Source organism: Erpetoichthys calabaricus, chromosome 2 (assembly GCF_900747795.2).
Source record: "Erpetoichthys calabaricus chromosome 2, fErpCal1.3, whole genome shotgun sequence".
Classification (NCBI taxonomy): domain Eukaryota; kingdom Metazoa; phylum Chordata; class Cladistia; order Polypteriformes; family Polypteridae; genus Erpetoichthys; species Erpetoichthys calabaricus.
The window spans coordinates 231531057-231552901 of record NC_041395.2 but is presented as its reverse complement, the minus strand read 5'-3'; the positions used below and the strand labels follow the sequence as shown (position 1 = coordinate 231552901).

General features: G+C 38.3%; 2 protein-coding genes across 2 annotated transcripts in view; one reads left to right on the top strand and one right to left on the bottom strand.

Moving 5' to 3' along the window:
- bub3 (BUB3 mitotic checkpoint protein) overlaps nt 1–21702 on the bottom strand; it is a 69199-nt gene extending 47497 nt beyond the window's left edge. Inside the window, exons 1-2 of the mRNA XM_028795244.2 lie at nt 21528–21702; nt 19199–19393 (exon numbers count right to left, since the gene is read on the bottom strand). Of these exons, the coding sequence (XP_028651077.1) occupies nt 19199–19393 (195 nt within the window). The 5' untranslated portion in view covers nt 21528–21702. The remainder of the gene's footprint in view (nt 1–19198; nt 19394–21527) is intronic.
- The window catches only part of LOC127526696 (craniofacial development protein 2-like), a 260456-nt gene that overhangs the window by 37995 nt on the left and 200616 nt on the right, over nt 1–21845 (top strand). The gene's annotated exons all lie outside the window — the stretch shown is intronic.

Here is a 21845-nt window from a genome sequence, read left to right as displayed (position 1 = left end):
AAAACAATAGTTAACCTACAGTTTTTCATTACCTTGTGTGACCAACTCTTGCAGCCACCATAACACAGATACTTCTGACCACATAGCCAAAAAGCCTCTGAATTTGCAGTTATGAAATGCTCATCCATTTTTGGGCCTGAAGTTGCTGGCCATAGAAAGGTAGAATGTCAAGTCTCCTGATGTTAAAATTCAGGACACCTCAAAAGGAGTTATATGCAGTTAGGTTTGGGAGAGAAGGCAAGCCAATAAAGCAAATGCACAGCAGCATTTCTCAGTAATGCTGACCACAGCAGCTGTGTATGTGACCTGGCATTGTATTCTACTATAGGGTCAGTCATCTAGGAGTTTTAAGCAGAAGGCAACTCATAGGTCACCTTGCTAAGACAAAAGCAGGCAGCATGTCTCTCACTGTCACTGTTAGGGCTTGTTGATACTTCACGCTCAGAAAGTGTACGCATCATGGCTGCCATGCATTCCCAACATTCATTTGACGCATCCTCTGAGCAGGTCCTCAGAAATTAATGCGACGTGTGCACGAGTTGCAGTTCCAGCATAAAGTCGGGGTGCGCAGTGTGATAAAAGTTGGAATGTGACGTCAGAGTCTCTGTTTACTATCTACATGTGACAGAAAGCCGAGTCTATGTGGATCCTACAGGATCGATGTGCACGTTTCGATGTTTGATGAATGGTTCGATGTGGTGAAGCAAAATGCTGACATACAGATGCATTCGTGGTACTTTTATATTCAAGCATCGCATATTCCCGATCGTAATGACACGATACATTTTAAAAGTCTCACATGCCATCTTTTGTGCAGTCTTTTTTTTCTGGGGCTTCCTCCTGACCTGACAGCAGTGGCAAACAGCAATAGATCACCACACAGAATACATTAAATGTACGATATTCCAACACACTGCACATTTAGAATCCTTAGATTTATACCTGATATCACTTTCATGATGAAATGCATTAAAGTATGTATGTTACATTTTACAGATAAATCGTTAATTTCATTTAAATAATGAATACTGTTAATAATTACACATATAGGGGTGACATGGTGGCGGAGCGGTAGCACTGTTGTCTCACAAGAGTCACATTGCTGGTATTCCCTGCCTGGAGTTTACATGTTTTCCTGCTGCGTTTCCACAGTGTGCTCCGGTTTCCTTCCAAAGATATGCAGATTTGGTGACACTAAAATGACGCTAGTGTATGTGAGTGCTTGTATTCACCTTGTGATGAGCTGATGCCCCGTCCAGAGATTGTTTCTGCTTCATGCCCAGTGCTTACTGAAATGGACACATCCCTGGATTGATGGATTTAATCATTAAACATCCTTTTCAGAGATATTGCGGTAAAGTGTCATCGGAATTTAATGGTTATTACAGGCAATTCACAACACAGCAAAGCCGAACCTGTTCTCACCATGATACCTCGCACTGCCACCTGGTAGATTCTTTCAGATTTACGTAAAGTATGTGCACAAGTATAAACAGTAAAACACTTGCGTAGCAGGAGTGTACCCTGGAGCATGCGTCGCATGAAGTATAAACCTGGCCTTACAGGCATTGTGTCTACCAGCTGTTTAGACAGCATTACATGTGGGAGATTTGAAATGATCCCTCAGATGACCAACTCTGATGTGCTGCATCGGTTCTGGCGAGTTTAAACATGGGCAACCAGATCTTGCATGGTTATCTATTCTGAAGATCTGCGGAAACCTCGCCTATAATCAAAACATAATAGAAAGTCTTAATCTATAGTCTCTGGCAACACAGGCACAAGACATGCCTGTCTTGAGCATGTCATTGGCCCATTTTTGGTTTCTGAAGCCATTTTAAGGCATTATGGAACACATAGAAAACTAACCCATTGTGGCCCCTGCCTTGCTGTGACTTGAGCTTAGCGATAAAGCCTCTTCAGCTCCAATTTTATACTACTATATATAGACAAATATGCATAAAGATGAACATAATTATTGAACTCAAAGGTTCCAGGGCTCAGATGCTAAAAGGGTATGTGAACAAAGATAATGCCATGAACCAATTTTTAATTAATTTTCCCTCTCACTGCCAACCTTTTTTAATGTCCAGTCTTCCACACCATCCCTACTATATCAACAACTCCTACAATGTCAACTGGAATCACCAGTGAGGAGTACACCACTGACCATCAGTACAAGCTGTCCATAAACGAAAACAAAGTATGGGGACAACTGAGGAAGCTACACACACACACATACACACAAACTGCAAGGCACACAAACCCAGGTGCCTGCTTCTTGTGACTATACTTCAAACTGGCTGCAAGCTTGGTTGGAATCACGAAAAGGACCTGAAGGCTGCCTTACATTTGCAAAACCAGAAACAGTAAAAGACACTGAGAAAATGAAAGCAGGCTGTGTTAAATTCTCTCGTAATCGGCTACTTGCACTGTGATTGCAAGTGCCTAAGCAGTTCAGTTACTACTGCAGGAGCTGTTTGTCCACAAATGGAAAGGGTGACGTGCCGGCTCAAGAGTAAAAGCAAGGCGAAATGGTTTTAGAACTGATCTACCATCTATTGTAATATGAAATACTTGACTGCTGTCAAATAAGATGGGTGAACTGTCTGTGCTAATAGTGGGCCATGGATCATACTAGTACAGTGGTATTTTGTGCTTTATGTAGAGCGGGCTTAAACCAGATATAACTGACACTGTTTTAGGCAGACCCAGTGCAGTGTTATATATACAGTATATACAGTGGGGCAAAAAAGTATTTAGTCAGCCACCAATTGTGCAAGTTCTCCCACTTAAAAAGATGAGAGAAGCCTGTAATTTTCATCATAGGTATACCCCAACTATGAGAGACAAAATGAGAAAAAAAAAATCCAGAAAATCACATTGTCTGATTTTTGAAGAATTTATTTGCAAATTATGGTGGAAAAAAAGTATTTGGTCAATAACAAAAGTTCATCTCAATACTTTGTTATATACCCTTTGTTGGCAATGACAGAGGTCAAATGTTTTTTGTAAGTCTTCACAAGGTTTTCACACACTGTTGCTGGTATTTTGGCTCATTCCTCCATGCAGATCTCCTCTAGAGCGGTGATGTTTTGGGGCTGTCGCTGGGCAACACGGACTTTCAACTCCCTCCAAAGATTTTCTATGGGGTTGAGATCTGGAGACTGGCTAGGCCACTCCAGGACCTTGAAATGCTTCTTACGAAGACACTCCTTCGTTACCCGGGTGGTGTGTTTGGGATCATTGTCATGCTGAAAGACCCAGCCATGTTTCATCTTCAATGCCCTTGCTGATGGAAGGAGGTTTTCACTCAAAACCTGACGATACATGGCCCCATTCATTCTTTCCTTTACACGGATCAGTTGTCCTGGTCCCTTTCCAGAAAAACAGCCCCAAAGCATGATGTTTCCACCCCGATGCTTTACAGTAGGTATGGTGTTCTTTGTATGCAACTCAGCATTCTTTCTCCTCCAAACACGACGAGTAGAGTTTTTTTCATCTGACCATATGACATTCTCCCAATCCTCTTCTGGATCATCCAAATGCTCTCTAGCAAACTTCAGATGGGCCTGCACATGTACTGGCTTAAGCAGGGGGACACGTCTGGCACTGCAGGATTTGAGTCCCTGGCGGCGTAGTGTGTTACTGATGGTAGCCTTTGTTACTTTGGTCCCAGCTCTCTGCAGGTCATTCACTAGGTCCCCCCCGTGAGGTTCTGGGATTTTTGCTCACCATTCTTGTGATCATTTTGACCCCACGGGGTGAGATCTTGCATGGAGTCCCAGATCGAGGGAGATTATCAGTGGTCTTGTATGTCTTCCATTTTCTAATAATTGCTCCCACAGTGGATTTCTTCACACCAAGCTGCTTACCTATTGCAGATTCAGTCTTCCCAGCCTGGTGCGGGTCTACAATTTTGTTTCTGGTGTCCTTTGACGGCTCTTTGGTCTTGGCCATAGTGGAGTTTGGAGTGTGACTGTTAGAGGTTGTGGACAGGTGTCTTTTATATTGATAACGAGTGCCATTAATATAGGTAATGAGTGGAGGACAGAGGAGCCTCATACAGAAGAAGTTACAGGTCTGTGAGAGCCAGAAATCTTGCTTGTTTGTAGGTGACCAAATACTTTTTTTCCACCATAATTTGCAAATAAATTCTTTAAAAATCAGACAATGTGTTGTTTTTTTTTTTTCTCATTTTGTCTCTCATAGTTGAGGTATACCTATGATGAAAATTACAGGCCTCTCTCATCTCATCTTAAGTGGGAGAACTTGCACAATTGGTGGCTGACTAAATATTTTTTGCCCCACTGTGTGTGTGTGTATATATATTATATATATATATATATATTATATATATATATATATATATATATATATATATATATATATATATACACACACAGTGATCCCTCGCTATATCGCGCTTCGCGGCTTCACTCTATCGCGGATTTTATATGTAAGCATATTTAAATATATCGCGGATTTTTTGCTGGTTCGCGGATTTCTGAGGACAATGGGTCTTTTAATTTCTGGTACATGCTTCCTCAGTTGGTTTGCCCAGTTGATTTCATACAAGGGACGCTATTGGCAGATGGCTGAGAAGCTACCCAACTTACTTTTCTCTTTCTCTCTCTTGCGCTGACTTTCTCTGATCCTGACGTAGGGGGTGTGAGCAGGGGGGCTGGTCGCACACCTAGACGATACGGACGCTCGTCTAAAAATGCTGAAAGATTATCTTCACGTTGCTACCTTCTGTGCAGCTGCTTAGTGAAGCGACATGCTGCACGGTGCTTCGCATACTTAAAAGCTCAAAGGGCACGTATTGATTTTTGCATGTTTGTTTTTCTCTGTCTCTCTATCTTTCTCTCTCTCTCCCTGCTCCTGACGGAGGGGGTGTGAGCTGCCGCCTTCAACAGCTTTGTGCCACGGTGCTTCGCATACTTAAAAGCCAAACAGCCCTATTGATTTGTTTGCTTTCCTCTGTCTTTATGACAGTCTCTGCTCCTGACGCGCACTCCTTTGAAGAGGTCTTTTAATTGTGAGACTGAACTGTCATCTCTGTCTTGTCATGGAGCACAGTTTAAACTTTTGAAAATGAGACAAATATTTGTTTGCAGTGTTTGAATAACGTTCCTGTCTCTCTACAACCTCTTGTGTTTCTGCGCAAATCTGTGACCCAAGCATGACAATATAAAAATAACCATATAAACATATGGTTTCTACTTCGCGGATTTTCTTATTTCGCGGGTGGCTCTGGAACGCAACCCCCGCGATGGAGGAGGGATTACTGTATATATATATATATATATATATATATATACACACACACACACACATACACGAGGGCAATCCCAAAAGTAAGGTCTCCTATTTTTTTTAGAAATACAAACAACCATTTATTTTCTATAATGTTTACATCATTTTAAAGGTTAAAGATTTATTTGTTTTTCTACATAATTGCCATTTCGGTCGATGCATTTTTGTAGACGCTGTGGTAGTTTTAGAATGCCCATGTCATACCAGCTTGCCGCCTTGTCCTTCAGGAAGCGCTGAACCTCATCTTTCACCTCTTCGTCGGAGGAGAATCGCCTTCCGGACAAATGTTCTTTCAACTTAGGGAACAGGTGGTAGTCACTGGGTGCCAAGTCCGGACTATAGGGTGGGTGGGTGATGAAGTTCCAACCGCCGATCTTTACGCATGTTTTCCTCAACCTTCGCAACTGTCTCGTCGGAAATTGACGGTCTCCTGTGCGAACTTCGCACTTGGTGGTAGCGTTCAACGGGAGCTCCATTTTCAAGGGCTGCCAAGCCAAGATTGAGCATCCCAGCGAAGCCACACATGCTTGTTTGGGAGTGGAGGAAGCACCAATCATAACAGTGTGGTCAACAGCCGTATGAACAGTTTCTCTATGCCCCCATCGCTTTTGGAGACCTTACTTTTGGAATTGCCCTCGTATATTTTATATATATATATATATATATATATATATATATAAAAATAAATAAAAAAAGACAGGAGGGGGACAGGTCATCTATGCGAGTAAGGAATGATGAAAAGGGGAGCATCTTACAGTTTAAACTACACTTTGTAATTGAGACATTGAAATTCTGGGTGTCGGAATTTGTCCACATTATTTGCTCAGGGAGATAAATTACAACCCCAATTCCAATAAAGTTGAGATGTTGTGTAAAATGTAAATAAAATAACTATGCAATGATCTGCAAATCTTATAAACCGATATTTTATTCACAATAGAACACAGAAAACATGAAATGTTGAAAGCGAGACATTTTACTATTTCATGAAAAATATTACCTCATGTTGAATTTGAAGGCAGCAACACGTTTCAAAAAAGTTGGGACAGGGGCAAGAAAAAACTGGAAAAGTATGTGGTACTAAAAAAGAAACATATGAAGGAACATTTCGCAACTAATTACATTAACTGGCAACAGGTCAGTAACATGATTGGGTATAAAAAGAGTATCTTAGAGAGGCAGAGTCTCTGTGCACAAGAGACACGGCCAAAAATTAATACTGGATGCCTGCGATCTTTAGGCCCTCCTGCATTCTGTCATGGAAATCAATGCATGGGCTCAGGAACACTTCCAGAAATCATTGTCTGTGCCACCCATAAATGCAGGTTGAAACTCTGTCATGCAAAGAAGAAGTCATATGTGAACATGATCCAGAAATGCAGCCATCTTCTCTGGGCCAAAGCTCTTTTAAAATGGACTAAGGCAAAGAAAGAAACTGTCCTGTGGTCAGTATGGTGCCCTTTATGTTAACAACAGTGTTTTACTGCACTTTTCCGTACAGATTTTAAGCAATTTGGGAAACATGGTTATGGAGAAAAAGTGCAAAATGAAACATGATCAATAACAGCCTGTTTAGCAAACTTAATACCAATTTAAAAAAAAGAAAAACAAGAAAGAGTGCCAATCATGTTTTCTGTCTGGACTCAGTCATTGCATTTGCCTATAATTTAGTCACAATTCATAAGCACATTAGAATGTACCTCCTATGTCTGCATCATCCTCAGAGAGATCAAGTTAAGTACCCTTACTTATGCACATTACTCAAGCGCTGTAAAATGAGGGGGTTCATTTGTAAATTACATTTGCTGACTTGGCAAGGGACAATGCTGTTTCTTTCTCACCACCTCCATGAATGTATGTGGAATAATATTAAAATATTTAAACTGCAGTGACATAAGGAGTTCTTAAAGTTAATTAGCACATGCTACATACAATAAAATCACCATATGAACTTTTATAACTACTTCAGTGCAAAACCATTCAAATTTAAATGTACATTTTTGTATATTGAGTTAACATCAAACATACCTTACTGCTTTACTGACTGACAGTTGTGGGTCCAGACTGGATCTTTGAAAACTTTATATTTTCTTTTAGGAAAAATGAGAATGTCCATACTATGCACGAAGCCGAGACCTCTCCACTGTATTGTGTACAATAAAAAGACTCATTTACTGGGCACAGACACAGAGGCGGCTGACATATGATTTGACCAGCAAAGAAGGTATTGGGAAATAAGCTGTTTTCTTTCTCCACCATGTGACAGGACTACTATTGAGCACAATGCAAGATCCACTTCCATATAATTTTGCCTCACAATAATATACCACTGTTAGTGAATAAGCGTAAGTAAAACACTTATTGATGACTCACACATTCATAGCTCATGAGAGCTACAGTAACTACAGCTTGCTGTTCCCAGTTGTAGATTGAACTTAATTTTCCTCCCAGTTGGAAATGTGGCTTTTCACAGAAGCTGTTTAAATAAATAGATAAATATATACACACACTATGGTCTGAAAACACACCAGAATGATTAAAAAGGAAGAAAATGAAAGAAAGAATTTGTCACAGTACAATACAACTGTGTATTGCTTGTTCCAAGAGTTTGATTTGAAAACAAGACTGTGGACGGAGTGGTGCAATTATGAAAAAAAAATGTTGAGATTCGCTGTGCACTTCCAAATATGCGACTTACTAAGTGTGCGCAAAACAACCTACAGTGCTCACTCACTTTTACGAGCTGCAAAACTTTCACCTGCATATTATATAGGTAGTAAATGATGATTCTGCCAAAGTGCAGTTTTTCCTCCCACACCGTAGTTGTATTTTTTCAAATCAGAGTTTAAATTCCCTGCTTTCAACAAAAGATATTTTGTTTGTCTTTGCATTTCATTCACATTTTGTGTCAATGTCATACAATGCACAAAACAAGGCCATATTTTATATTGGTAGTATTTTGTATTGTGAAATTCAATACAATGAAATTTTATCTAATACCTTTTAAATATATATATATATACAGCATATATGCTGTATATAAAAGCCAAATACCACTGACTCGGTCATCACGAAGTCTCCCGAATCGCAAGGACTTGGGATTTGAAATTTGGAATGAAGGTTACCCGTGGTACATTGGTGCTCGCTAAGAAATGTTTTTACAAATTTCGTGGTCCAAGCGCAAAATTTCTTATGGTTTTTTAGACCCATTTGTATGTTTGTCAGCTTTTCACGAGAGAACTACTTAACGCACTTAGACTTTTTTTTCTATAATTTGCTTCAACATTCCATTGATTTTGCAACTTTCTCATCACACTAAGTATCACAGTTCGCTTCCGGTACCGATTTATTACCGTGAATCCAAGAGAGACTCATCGGGCTGTGGGGAGGGGCGGTTCCCTCCTCACTCACATGTCCATAACCTTAACTCTGCTTAGTTAATGAATGAGAGAACTAATTAATGGATTTAGACCCTTTTTATTTTCTATAATTTGCTTGAAAATTCCGGCTGATTTTGCAACTTCTCTCATTGTGCTAAGAATCATAGTACGCTTGCAGGAGCGATATATTTGCGCTAATCCAAGACAGAAGCTGCGGGCTGAGGGGAGGGGATGTCAGGAGTAGAGAACTGGGCCGGGCCCTCCTCACTGTCCTGTTTCACTAATACGTGGGTGAAGCCGAGAGGGATGACTTATTGCATATAAACATACACATTCACACACATTGTGTACAAGCTAGGGATATGAATAAAAAGACAGTTAAAGTTTTAGCCAACTTCAGGTTAAAAACATCTGTGGAAAATAAAAAAATGGTTAGTATCTAAGCCCCATCCCCTCCTACCCTTACACCCCACCCCTGTCAAAATTTGCATTACGGAGAAAACAAAATTTCAACATAGCCTCCTTGTCAAATTGCAGTTCGATTCTGTTAACCACATTTGCATAACTAAATTTAAGTGCACTGAAAAGGCTAGTGGGGTGCAGAGTGATAGTGTTTAATACAGTATTTTAATTTTCATGAAAGAAAACTGAATTTGTAAAATATTGAGTTTACAGACCTTTTAATTTTATAAGAATTTGTACTCTTACAGTTTTTTCTTTCCTCCTACTAGAGCAGCAATATGCTCACAGAATTTCTTATTGTAAACAGGAGTGCTTTTTGTTTTGTTCAAGTACACTAGTTTTCTTTTGTACAGTAATTTGCATCTACACTTTCACATTCTAGTAACAATGTGATCATAGTCACTGTTTTAAATGCACTGTAGTGATACATAGGAGTGTACCTCCAAGTGGTACTTTAGAATACTTTAATAAAACATGTACACAACATTTATCCATAATACATGTGGCATAAAAGAAAAAAAATGACTATCATAATTACAAGCCACAATTCTAATAAAATGTTCATAATATGTTCATCAATAAGATATACTGTAAGGCTAACATTCTTAACAAGTATACCCATTAAATAGACAAATGTGGCTCTTGAGTTAAGCATATTGTTCACTAAAGCCAATGTCACATAACATGACCTTTTGTTGTACTATTTGGGGTTACGTCAGATTTTCTGATCGCAGTCAATGATCACGGTACTGCACCAGGTCAAATTACACAACTGACAATCACAGTCCATGTTACATCTATCGACTGAGCACCGATCTTCTAGTACCTATTTTTTTTTACTAGCAAAATACCTGCGCTTCACAGCGGAGAAGTAGTGTGTTAAAGAGGTTATGTAAACATATATATACATATACATATACATATATACAGTAATAATTCCTCCTCCATCGCGGGGGTTGAGTTCCAGAGCCACCCGCGAAATAAGAAAATCCGCGAAGTAGAAACCATATGTTTATATGGTTATTTTTATATTGTCATGCTTGGGTCACAGATTTGCGCAGAAACACACGAGGTTGTAGAGAGACAGGAACGTTATTCAAACACTGCAAACAAACATTTGTCTCTTTTTCAAAAATTTAAACTGTGCTCCATGACAAGACAGAGATGACAGTTCTGTCTCACAATTAAAAGAATGCAAACATATCTTCCTCTTCAAAGGAAACAGAGAGGGAAGCAAACAAATCAATAGGGCTGTTTGGCTTTTAAGTATGCGAAGCACCGCCGGTACAAAGCTGTTGAAGGCGGCAGCTCACACCCCCTCCGTCAGGAGCAGGGAGAGGGAGAGGGAGAGAGAGAGAGAGCGAGAGAGACAGAGAAAAACAAAGTCAAAAATCAATACGTGCCCTTTGAGCTTTTAAGTATGCGAAGCACCGTGCAGCATGTCGCTTCACGAAGCAGCTGCACACAGAAGGTAGCAACGTGAAGATAATCTTTCAGCATTTTTAGACGAGCGTCCGTATCGTCTAGGTGTGCGAACAGCCCCCCTGCTCACACCCCCTACGTCAGGATCAGAGAAAGTCAGCGCAAGAGAGAGAGAAAGAAAGTAAGTTGGGTAGCTTCTCAGCCATCTGCCAATAGCGTCCCTTGTATGAAATCAACTGGGCAAACCAACTGAGGAAGCATGTACCAGAAATTAAAAGATCCATTGTCCTCAGAAATCCGCGAACCAGCAAAAAATATGCGATATATATTTAAATATGCTTACATATAAAATCCGCGATAGAGTGAAGCCGCGAAAGGCGAAGAGCGATATAGCGAGGGATCACTGTATACATATCGACATATACATACATATACACATCCACATATATATACATATACAAATTTACATATCTACATATATATATATATATATATACATACATATCTACATATATATACACATACATACATACACTCACATATATTATACTGTGTGTATATATATATATATATATATATATATATATATATAAACGGCATTCGTAGTCTGAATCACAATCTGATTGTATGGGTGGTTACCTACCAGGTAATGCTTGTGGTTGGTAACACTTATGGTTGGCCAGCAAGTCAGCTAACATTCGCCACGGTGCCTTCAGTTGTGAGAAGCAGATCTTAGAATGGTTGAAAATAGTTTACTGTCAAATAATGCAAAGAGTACGCGACACGTGTTTCGCCCTAATTCTTAGCTCATCAGGCGTACACACTCACTGCACTCCCTTACGGGAATCGAACCTCGGATGTCAGTGCTAGAGGCGAAGCCCCTAACATTGCGCCACGGCGTGTGGATCGTTTATTTGACAGCATGTAGATCGGGGTAATTACATTCACGGCATTCGTAGTCTAAATCACAATCTGATTGTATGGGTGGTTACCTACCAGGTAACGCTTGTGGTTGGCCAGCAAGTCAGCTAACATCCGCCACGGTGCCCTCAGTTGTGAGAAGCAGATCATAGAATGGTTGAAAATAGTTTACTGTCAAATAATGCAAAGAGTGTGCGACACATGTTTCGCCCTAATTCTGGGCTCATCAGGCGTACACACTCACGTGCTTCACAGCGGTGAAGTATTGCTTTTAAATTTTAATTAAGAAGAAAAGAAAACCTTTTTAAATTGAGGGAAAATATACCAATAACAATTTGTTAAGGATCTGTGTTTTTGTGAAGCTGCCTTTACACAGCATGTCCGCTGTTTTATAAACGAACGCCATATAAGGCCGTCCTTTCTCCTTGCTTAGCGGTTCTGTATTGTTTTATTGTTCGTTTATTACGATTGTTATAGTTATTGTGTAGGTATTTGAGACTCACTTTTCTGTTCAGGTACCCATTTCCTTTATGTAATCCGCAGATTCTCCGCTATATTTCGTTTGTTTATTGCGATTATAGTTATTTATTGATTCCCTTCTTTAGCTGACTACCTGCTCATATAAGGCGCTCTGCTGTTTTTTGTGAAGCAGTCTTTACACAGCTTCTCCGCTGTTTTATAAACGAACGCCATATAAGGCAATCCTTTTTCCTTGCTTCGCCAAGGAAGCAGCCTTTTAATTTAATCCACGGGTTGTCCGCCATTTTATTGTTCGTTTATTACGATTGTTATAGTTCTCTTTGTATACCATATTGTCAGTTCAGCACTCTGGTTGTAATATGACCAAGTTGTGCAAGCTTACTGTTGAGAATGCAACGAATAGTTGTACAGGAGAAAAGCAATCTTGCCAAACTTAATTTAAACTTACGGTTTACACCGTGCTTTGTTTCCGCCTTAGCTGCACTTATGAATATGCTTGTATGCGTCACTCGCTCACTTCTTATTGTTTCGCTGCCTTCTCAATTGTGTAATGAATGTTTTCTTCAGTGCTCTTTGGGGCTCTTCCTTGTTTTCTACGTACTGCGTTCACAGTCAGTTCACGTGATTACGTGGGAGGCGTGATGACGCAATACGCAACCCCGCCTCCCACGGCCAGCGAGCTGCAGTCCATTACAGTATATGGACAAAAAAGAGGTTCCAGTTATGACCGTTACGCTTTGAATTTCGAAATGAAACCTGCCTAACTTTTGTAAGTAAGCTGTAAGTAATGAGCCTGCCAAATTTCAGCCTTCCACCTACACGGGAAGTTGGAGAATTAGTGATGAGTCAGTCAGTCAGTGAGGGCTTTGCCTTTTATTAGTATAGACTAGCAAAATACCCGCGTTTCGCAGCGGAGAAGTAGTGTGTTAAAGAGGTTATGAAAAAGTAAACATTTTAAAAATAACGTAACATGATTGTCAATGTAATTGTGTTGTCATTGTTATGAGTGTTGCTGTCATATATATATATATATATATATATATATATACATACATATACACATATATTATATAGCAAAATACCCGCGCTTCGCAGCGGAGAAGTAGTGTGTTAAAGAGGTTATGAAAAAAAAAGGAAACATTTTAAAAATAACGTAACATGATTGTCAATGTAATTGTGTTGTCATTGTTATGAGTGTTGCTGTGTTTTATATATATAAAATACACACACACACATAAACATATATATACATATACATATACACATATATACACATATCTACATATATATATATATCTACATATATATATATATATATATATATATATATATATATATATATCTACATATATATATATATATATATATATATATACACATATACACATCCACATATCAACATATATATATACACATATATACACACACACACACGGTTTATGGGTGATGATTGTTTTACTCTTTTTATCTTTATTTTATTTTATTGTAGAATCAACTCGTATCTGCGCACAGCAGGGCAGCCGTGGGCGGATGCGTATGGTGTATTCACTCCATGTTATCGTGCATTGCGCTGTCAGTGGTATTTTGATAAAAGAATTTGAACAACATATAAGAAGCGTATAAATTATTAAACAGTAAAACATTAACATTTAAGAAGTAAAGTTACATTAAGTACTACTGCAGTGCCTTCGGGTATACCTCATTTTTTGTTTGTCCATTACATGCTTAAATGTATACATTTTTTGGTGCACCAACCCGAGAACACGCGACATAGAACCGATCGTGGGAGAAGCATGGATTTTAAACACGCGTTCAGTTCCTCTGCTGGTCTCCCTCGTGGAATAACTGGTAATGTTTGACTAAAATCTATAGCGAGTAAAACGACATTACCTCCTATTTTTTTTTTTTACGATCTCTGAGATCTTGCTTTTTTCAGTTCAAGGCTTCATAAGCTCTTTTATGTTGTATGGTGTACTTATCCCAAACCATCATCTTTGAATGTTGCAAGACTTTCGCCTTGTATGTAGATCGGGGTAATTACATTCATTGCATTCCTAGTCTGAATCACAATGTGATTGTATGGGTGGTTACCTGCCACTGTAGGGTTGCCACCCGTCCTTTAAAATACGGAATCGTGCCGCGTTTGAGAATGAAATTGCGCGTCCCGTTTTGAATCAATACTGGACGGGATTTATCCCGTATTTTTTTTATCATTTTTTTTTTTTTAAAGCAGCGTCTCATGCAAATCATCCGACACGTATTTTATGAAGATGCCTCCTTTCCTACTTTTGATTGGGTAATACTTGATGTCATCGTTAGTTTGATTGGTGTTTTTAACTGTCCAGTGAGGAGGTCGTGTCTTTTAAGTAGAGTGTGCAAAGTGTTGGCACTGAGATGTGGCGTCAGCGCCATAGTTGAAGCCCCTAACGTTGCGGTCAGCAAGTCGGCTAACATCCGCCATGTGCCGTCTTTCAGTTGCGAGAAGCAGATCATAGAATGGTTGAAACTGTTGCCCCTAACGTTGCGCCATGGCGTGTGGTTCGTTTATACCTCGTGTCTTCTCATTAAACTTTAATCTCAAGAATATGTTATTGCAATCCGCAGCGGGAGCGTTTCTATAAACTTAATTTAAACTTACGTTTTACACCGTGCTTTGTTTCCCTTATGAACATGCTTGTATGCTTAACTCGCTCCGTTCTCAATTGTTTAATTAATTTTTTGCTCTTCGCTGTTTGCGGGTCTTCCTCCATTTCCCCCTACTTCGTTCTTTTATCTCGCGAATATGTTATTGCAATCCTTAACGGGAGCGTTTCAATAAACTGATTGAAAATAGTTTTGCATTTACCTTTTTAGTAAAAGGCGAGCTTTTAAGCCTGAGAAATCACCCCGTAAATGCACACGTTTAATTGGACATGTGTTAATATGTATGGTTACACAGTATTAAAAGACAGTGAACAACGTCAGTCACCTTTGTTCCCGCGTTTGATAAAAGGTGAGCTTTTAAGCCTGAGAAATCACCCCGGAAATGCACACGTTTAATTGCACATGTGTTAATATGTATGCTTACACAGTATTAAAAGACAGTCAAAAATTAACGTCATTTACCTTCGTTCCCGCGTGTGACTCGTGCTGTAAATGTCTTCCTTGTTTTTAGTTCACGTGATTACGTAGGAGGCGTGATGACGCGATACGTGACTCCGCCTCCTCCATTACAGTGTATGGACAAAAAATATGTTCCAGTTATGACCATTACGCTTTGAATTTCGAAATGAAACCTGCCTAACTTTTGTAAGTAAGCTGTAAGGAATGAGCCTGCCAAATTTCAGCCTTCCACCTACACGGAAAGTTGGAGAATTAGTGATGAGTGAGTCAGTCAGTCAGTCAGTGAGTGAGGGCTTTGCCTTTTATTATTATAGATTAGTATCTAAGCTTCTCCTGGTTCAAGGCATTAAAACAGGGGAGGCACAAGGGTCCAGGGGTCTACCATTCCTGATGGAAGAAGGTGACAAGGAGAACCTCTATGTGGATAACAGGTGTTTGATGGAATAGCCAAAGTATGTGAGGTGGAGTAGACAAGGAGGCAGGGGTCAGAAGTCCTAATGATTCACTTGTGAGAAAAGGGGCCACAAAGAAGTGGCAACAAATTGAGAGGTGGGCAAGTGAAGAACAGTCCAGCGATCATTCCAGCTGTGCATGTATAGAGTTAGGTATAACTAGTCACAACATTTAGCAGCATATTTGCTATATTGGGTACATTCCCCACTAGCCCATTAAAGTAGGGAAGTCTGCATTAAGTGTTTTTGAGTTTAGCAATACGCTGTTCTGCATTGTGATGTTAAATAAATATACCTGGTGATCGAAGACCAAACATCTGCACATTCTGTGTTGTCTGTGTGTGTTTGCGTGTGTATACCCATTTCTTCTGTCTCCATGCACATCACATAACCGCTGCTGAGGGAGACAGGCAATGATGTGTAAAGTACTGCCAGGCTTCTTTTAAAAAGGAAGAATCTCACAATAATACATTTTTTCTGAAATATATGTACAGTGATCCCTCGCTATATCGCGCTTCGCCTTTCGCGGCTTCACTCCATTGCGGATTTTATATGTAAGCATATTTAAATATATATCGCGGATTTTTTGCTGGTTCGCAGATTTCTGCGGACAATGGGTCTTTTAATTTCTGGTACATGCTTCCTCAGTTGGTTTGCCCAGTTGATTTCATACAAGGGACGCTATTGGCAGATGGCTGAGAAGCTAGATTGCTTACTTTTCTCTCTCTCTTGCGCTGACTATCTGTGATCCTGACGTATGGGGATTGAGCAGGGTGGCTGTTCGCACACCTAGACGATACGGACGCTCGTCTAAAAATGCTGAAAGATTATCTTCACGTTGCTATCTTTTGTGCAGCTGCTTCCTGAAACGACATGCTGCACAGTGCTTCGCATACTTAAAAGCTCGAAGGGCACGTATTGATTTTTGACTGAAAAACAAACTCTCTCTCTCTCTCCCTGCTCCTGACGGAGGGGGTGTGAGCTGCCGCCTTCAACAGCTTTGTGCCGCGGTGCTTCGCATACTTAAGAGCCAAACAGCCCTATTGATTTGTTTGCTAGAGATTGTTTTCTCTATCTATGTGACATTCTGTGCTCCTGACACGCACTCCTTTGAAGAGGAAGATATGTTTGCATTCTTTTAATTGTGAGACAGAACTGTCATCTCTGTCTTGTCATGGAGCACAGTTTAAACTTTTGAAAAAGAGACAAATGTTTGTTTGCAGTGTTTGAATAACGTTCCTGTCTCTTTACAACCTCGTGTGTTTCTGCGCAAATCTGTGACCCAAGCATGACAATATAAAAATAACCATATAAACATATCGTTTCTACTTCGCGGATTTTCTTATTTCGCGGGTGGCTCTGGAACGCAACCCCCGCGATGGAGGAGGGATTACTGTATGCAGCATTTCTGTAGTCTCAAAGACACTGATCAATGCTTCAGGACATTTTGTCTAGAAAACAGAACATATTTAGTAAGTTTTAATTATCTGGAATTGGGTCCTTTATAGCCCATTTTAAACTGCAATGACAGGCAATGCATTTTTTTAAATTTATAATTAAAAAAAATCCTTTAAAAGACAATTTCATGTGGGAAATTAATGCAGACAATAATTGTGGAAAAACTAACCAAACTCATCCTTAAATGAAAATAAAACTCGCCGCTACTAAATTTCAACAGAGGACAGAACACCCATCTGAGCCATAACCTGGTCACAGCATTCAAGCCTACCATTTTAAAAGTACAAAAAGTGGGGTTTTTTTTTATATATATATATATATATAAAGAGTGTAGTGGTTAACACATGTCTCACCGTTCTGCGGAGACTGGTTTAAATCCCACTACGGGCAATGGTTTTCCCCCCAGTAGTCAGGTTTCCTTAAACATCTGAAAAGACAATTTTTTCTTAGTTTATTTATTATTCCACATCTCAAAGACATGCATGTTATGATGACAGACCACTCTAAACTGGCCCAGTGTGGTTTGTGTGAACTTGTCCTACAATTGTCTGGTGCCCAATCAAAGGTATGTCCCTTCCTTGGGCCAAGATTTGATTGGATGGGTGCTGACTATCAAAACCATGTTTTGATGTATGAGAATTACTAAACTAATAAAATAAACTAATAAAAAAAAATAATTTCTTGGTCAAACATGATCAATTAACTTTAATCCAGTCCTGACTTTAAACATATATAAGGCAACATTCTGTTGACAAGAAGACAGAAAGTTACTAGAATTGACTCCTATACCTTCTATAAATTTGCCTTCTTGTGAATACCAAACAATAAGACAACAAACTTTCATAATAAGTTTGCTTTGATATGCTTTAAAATCAAATACTAGGTATTTGATTACCCATTCTGTGCTTGAAACTGAAGTTTCCAAAACACTCATTTATTAAACAAATCAACAGGTACAGTACTACAAATAACAAACCAAACTATGTCTTATAAATACAAATAAATCCAGAGAGCAACACTTTAAACAAGTTATCATAGCAAGCATAACAAAAGGGGCTACAGTCTTACCATATTTTAAAAACATGCATGTATGAAGGAGTGTATTTTTGTTCCCTCTGATAAAATCTGGAACTGTCTAGAATGGAATTGGGTCATTACCTTGTGACTATGGCTTTTAGAATTGGCTGCTATTGAAAGATTTGACATGCTGCACTTACACAACTTTTAAAACTACTTTACTAATTTTTTATTTATATTGAATGATGACATAAGGATACTGCCCCATTTCATCTAAAATGAGATTAGAAAAAAAAAACATCACTCCCATGCTAAAATTAAACCAGTATTAACATGTTACTAATGCTTCTTTACGAAAAAAAAAAGAGAATCCATACTTTTAACTTCATATCATGTATGTCCACTTCTTCATAAAGAGTGAATACCTGATCACAAGGTATGTTTATACTGACATGGTGGTCCTCTTTCTATTGTGATTTAACTATGTGAACTATTCAGCAAAACACACAAATGACAGGCAGCGAGTAAAGTAATGCTGAACATTACTTAAGATGTACATATACTCTAACATATTTGTGGAAGTGCTGACAATGATTGGATTTGTTGAAGATGAGAAAAAAAAATGCCATGGCTAGGAAACACCCAAATGTGACCGATGAGGCATAAAACCTTGGAGAGGTATGCCATGTATATCTTAAATTTTAATTGTTTTCAAAATTGTTAACTCCTCCATAATGAAGATGTGCTTAATAAAACGTAAAATTTGAATGAAATGGAATAGAATATTAATGTTGCCATATTCTCTGTCCACATCTTAATTACTAATGATGGTTTTCTTTAGGAATAAAAAAAATATAAAACATACACACACACACCACTCTTATTAAAACAAAATAAGAAAATTATAATTTGTCCACAACTCATTCAAGTCTAGTAAAAGCTAAACATTTGTTTGAAAACTTAGTACTGCAAACAATAGATCCTGTTTGTAATGCTTATTTAACTGCAAATTTCACATTCTGTGCTCTATATTGACTCAGCGGGGGAAAAAAAAACACTGGATACAAAAGCTTCAAATGCAAAATTAAAAATCACCAAACCATAATTCATTAAACAGTATTTAATTTCACTTAAAGATCAACATCCCCATAAAAGAAAATACACTACATATTTCAGACCACTTACATAAAAAGCACAGTCAAGGACTGGAGCAGAGTGCTGATATTTCATCCTCATTGAATTGGCAGCAACATCAAACAAACGCACAGTTGAATCCCAGGAAGATACCAGTAAGAACTGTGCCGTGCTAGGACTGAATTTGACTGCTGAAACACCATCTTCAGGACCTTGATTAAGTTTAAATTCATTTGATCCTGTCATCTAAAAAGGTGAATAAAAGTAATAATAAAAAAACTGCACAGAAGAGTCTTAGAAAAACTGTGTGCTAAAACACAGTAAAATTAAGACTAGGCTTTAGAATGACTTAATGATTGGGTATCACAGAAAAACCATTTGTTGCCAGGAAAAGTAAAAGTTAATTGTAAATGTTAGCATTACTACAAACTGAATAAATACACTGAAATAAATGAAAAAATCTAGGTATAAATCCAAATGAAACATGCTTAATTTTAACATAAAAAAGAAACAGATTTAATAGATGGTATTACACAATCAAAAATAAAGGCCAATCCTTAAAGGTTTCATAGTAAAAGAGTTGAATCGGCTAGGAAATCCTCAGTAGTGGCTAAATTACAAGCAAATTTTTCTTTTTAACTGTTGCAAATAACATACATTATCTTAACACTTGGAAAATAATTGTGATACTAAGCATTCTTATACTTAAGGGATAATGAGTGAGAAAGAGCAGAGGTTTAACAGATATTGGGAATTGAATAAGTAGTGAGGCATTACAATTTTTTACATTTTATTTTACACACATTAGTAAAAACTGCTAGGCAGCTGTCCAATGAAAACAGCCACAGATCTTAAATGACTTTCCTGATTTCAATACTGCCAGTGGCAAAAATATGCCACATGATAAAGCAGCCACAAACACAAATGACTGCTTATAGTAAGGAAATGCATAGGGTGTGCCTGTTTATTGATAGTCCTGTAAAATCAGTATAATTCTCTTGAATTTACTGAATATTTTCTAAAAATAATCCTTTGTCCTGAGTTGCATATATTTTATGAACATCAAATATTTTAGAAGATAAGTAAACAGCAATATTTTAAACTTAAAATTCAACTCTACAAACGTTGATGTTTACAGAATGGAGTACAATGCAACCTACATTTTTTGACACAGAACTTCACTGAAGTTTCAGAGTTATCATTTGTCAGAGTATTCACTGTTTTCTTAAAAGGAATACTCACACAACATTCATTCATCTGCAGCCTCAAAGTACAAATGATTCTCTCTTTATTTCCTACAATCACACTTACTGACACTGAATTCAGTTTTAAAATAGCTGTCACCGCATAATATACTTAGACTGGACCAAAGTGCACAATTATTTACTATTAACCTACTTTTAAAATGAACAATTTAAACAAACATTAAAAGCACATCAAATTCTCTCAATGTCTCCTATTGGTTAAATGCACAGTTTATATAAACAAATGTGCAACATTTTTCTACACCAAACAATGTTCCTTAAATAGACTTCTATGACAGTGTTTGTAATTATACGTAGATTCAAAATGTTTTTCTTAACACACAACCTGCATGACAGTGCACGAGAAATAATTTTTACTGATTTTTTAATGGGGAGGAAGGACAGAAGTTGAGAAACGACGGTTAATCACTTGGTTGTCACTCTTTACATAGTATGGCAACTTTTTTCTTTTACTAAAACTGCCGTACGGAGCACACTGTTACTCATTTTAATCAACTTCACTAAATACACGATGCATGTGGAATTCTGTTGCCCTGTACGGTAATGGAAATGGTCTATACCTGATTAAGCCAAGAGTTTTGTTTTTTTCTCACTGTCCTTTTTACTCAAAAACCTCCAATCATTTGTATCTTCATGTTCAAGCCCAGCCCGAGGTCCCGTGCAGACGATGCACATTCCAACAACATTGCATGCAAGGCGGAAACCAACACTTTCCAGGGTAAAAGGCAAATCCAGGTTAAAGCTCATTAAAATGCACTCTAAACCCTCAATAATTTACCGACGAATACTCGCTTACAACAACGTGTAATCAGTAAAAAAAAAAAAAAACGACGCTATGTTGTATTTATTAAACTGAATAGCGGTGTGAACTGAATGAAGTGCACTACACAAGGCGACTAAATTGTGGATTACGTCTAGACACGTTATTTAGGTTTATCCCAAATATGATGGGGTTTTCTTATGTGCGTGCATGCATTCATACATACATACATACATTTTCTTTGATGTTAACATTTATCGTTTCAACAAATAGATGTCTGCCGTGATTACAAGCCTACTGAGACCAGGCCTTTCAGTTTCAGTTGAATTAATCTTTTCTTTACTTTTACACTTACCGTTATAATTAGCGTTGGTTATGTAAAACAAAATATTCCAGGTAAAATATTTTTTTAAGAATAAAATTGCCGCCTTTTTTCCAGCCTAGCATCAAAACTGCAAATTCCACGCAGATCTCACACTGCCAAAAGACAAAGCAGTAAAAGTATGTCATTGGCCAGTTTGAACACTAGCCTATGACGCAAAAAGCACGAGCCAAATGATGCTGCCAAAGTGCGTCTTTTGCGTTACGCACTTCCGCTTCCACTCGGGGCATCATGTGACATGAGAGTCAACAAAAAAGCGCTTGCTGTAGTATTTGCAGCAACTGCTAATAC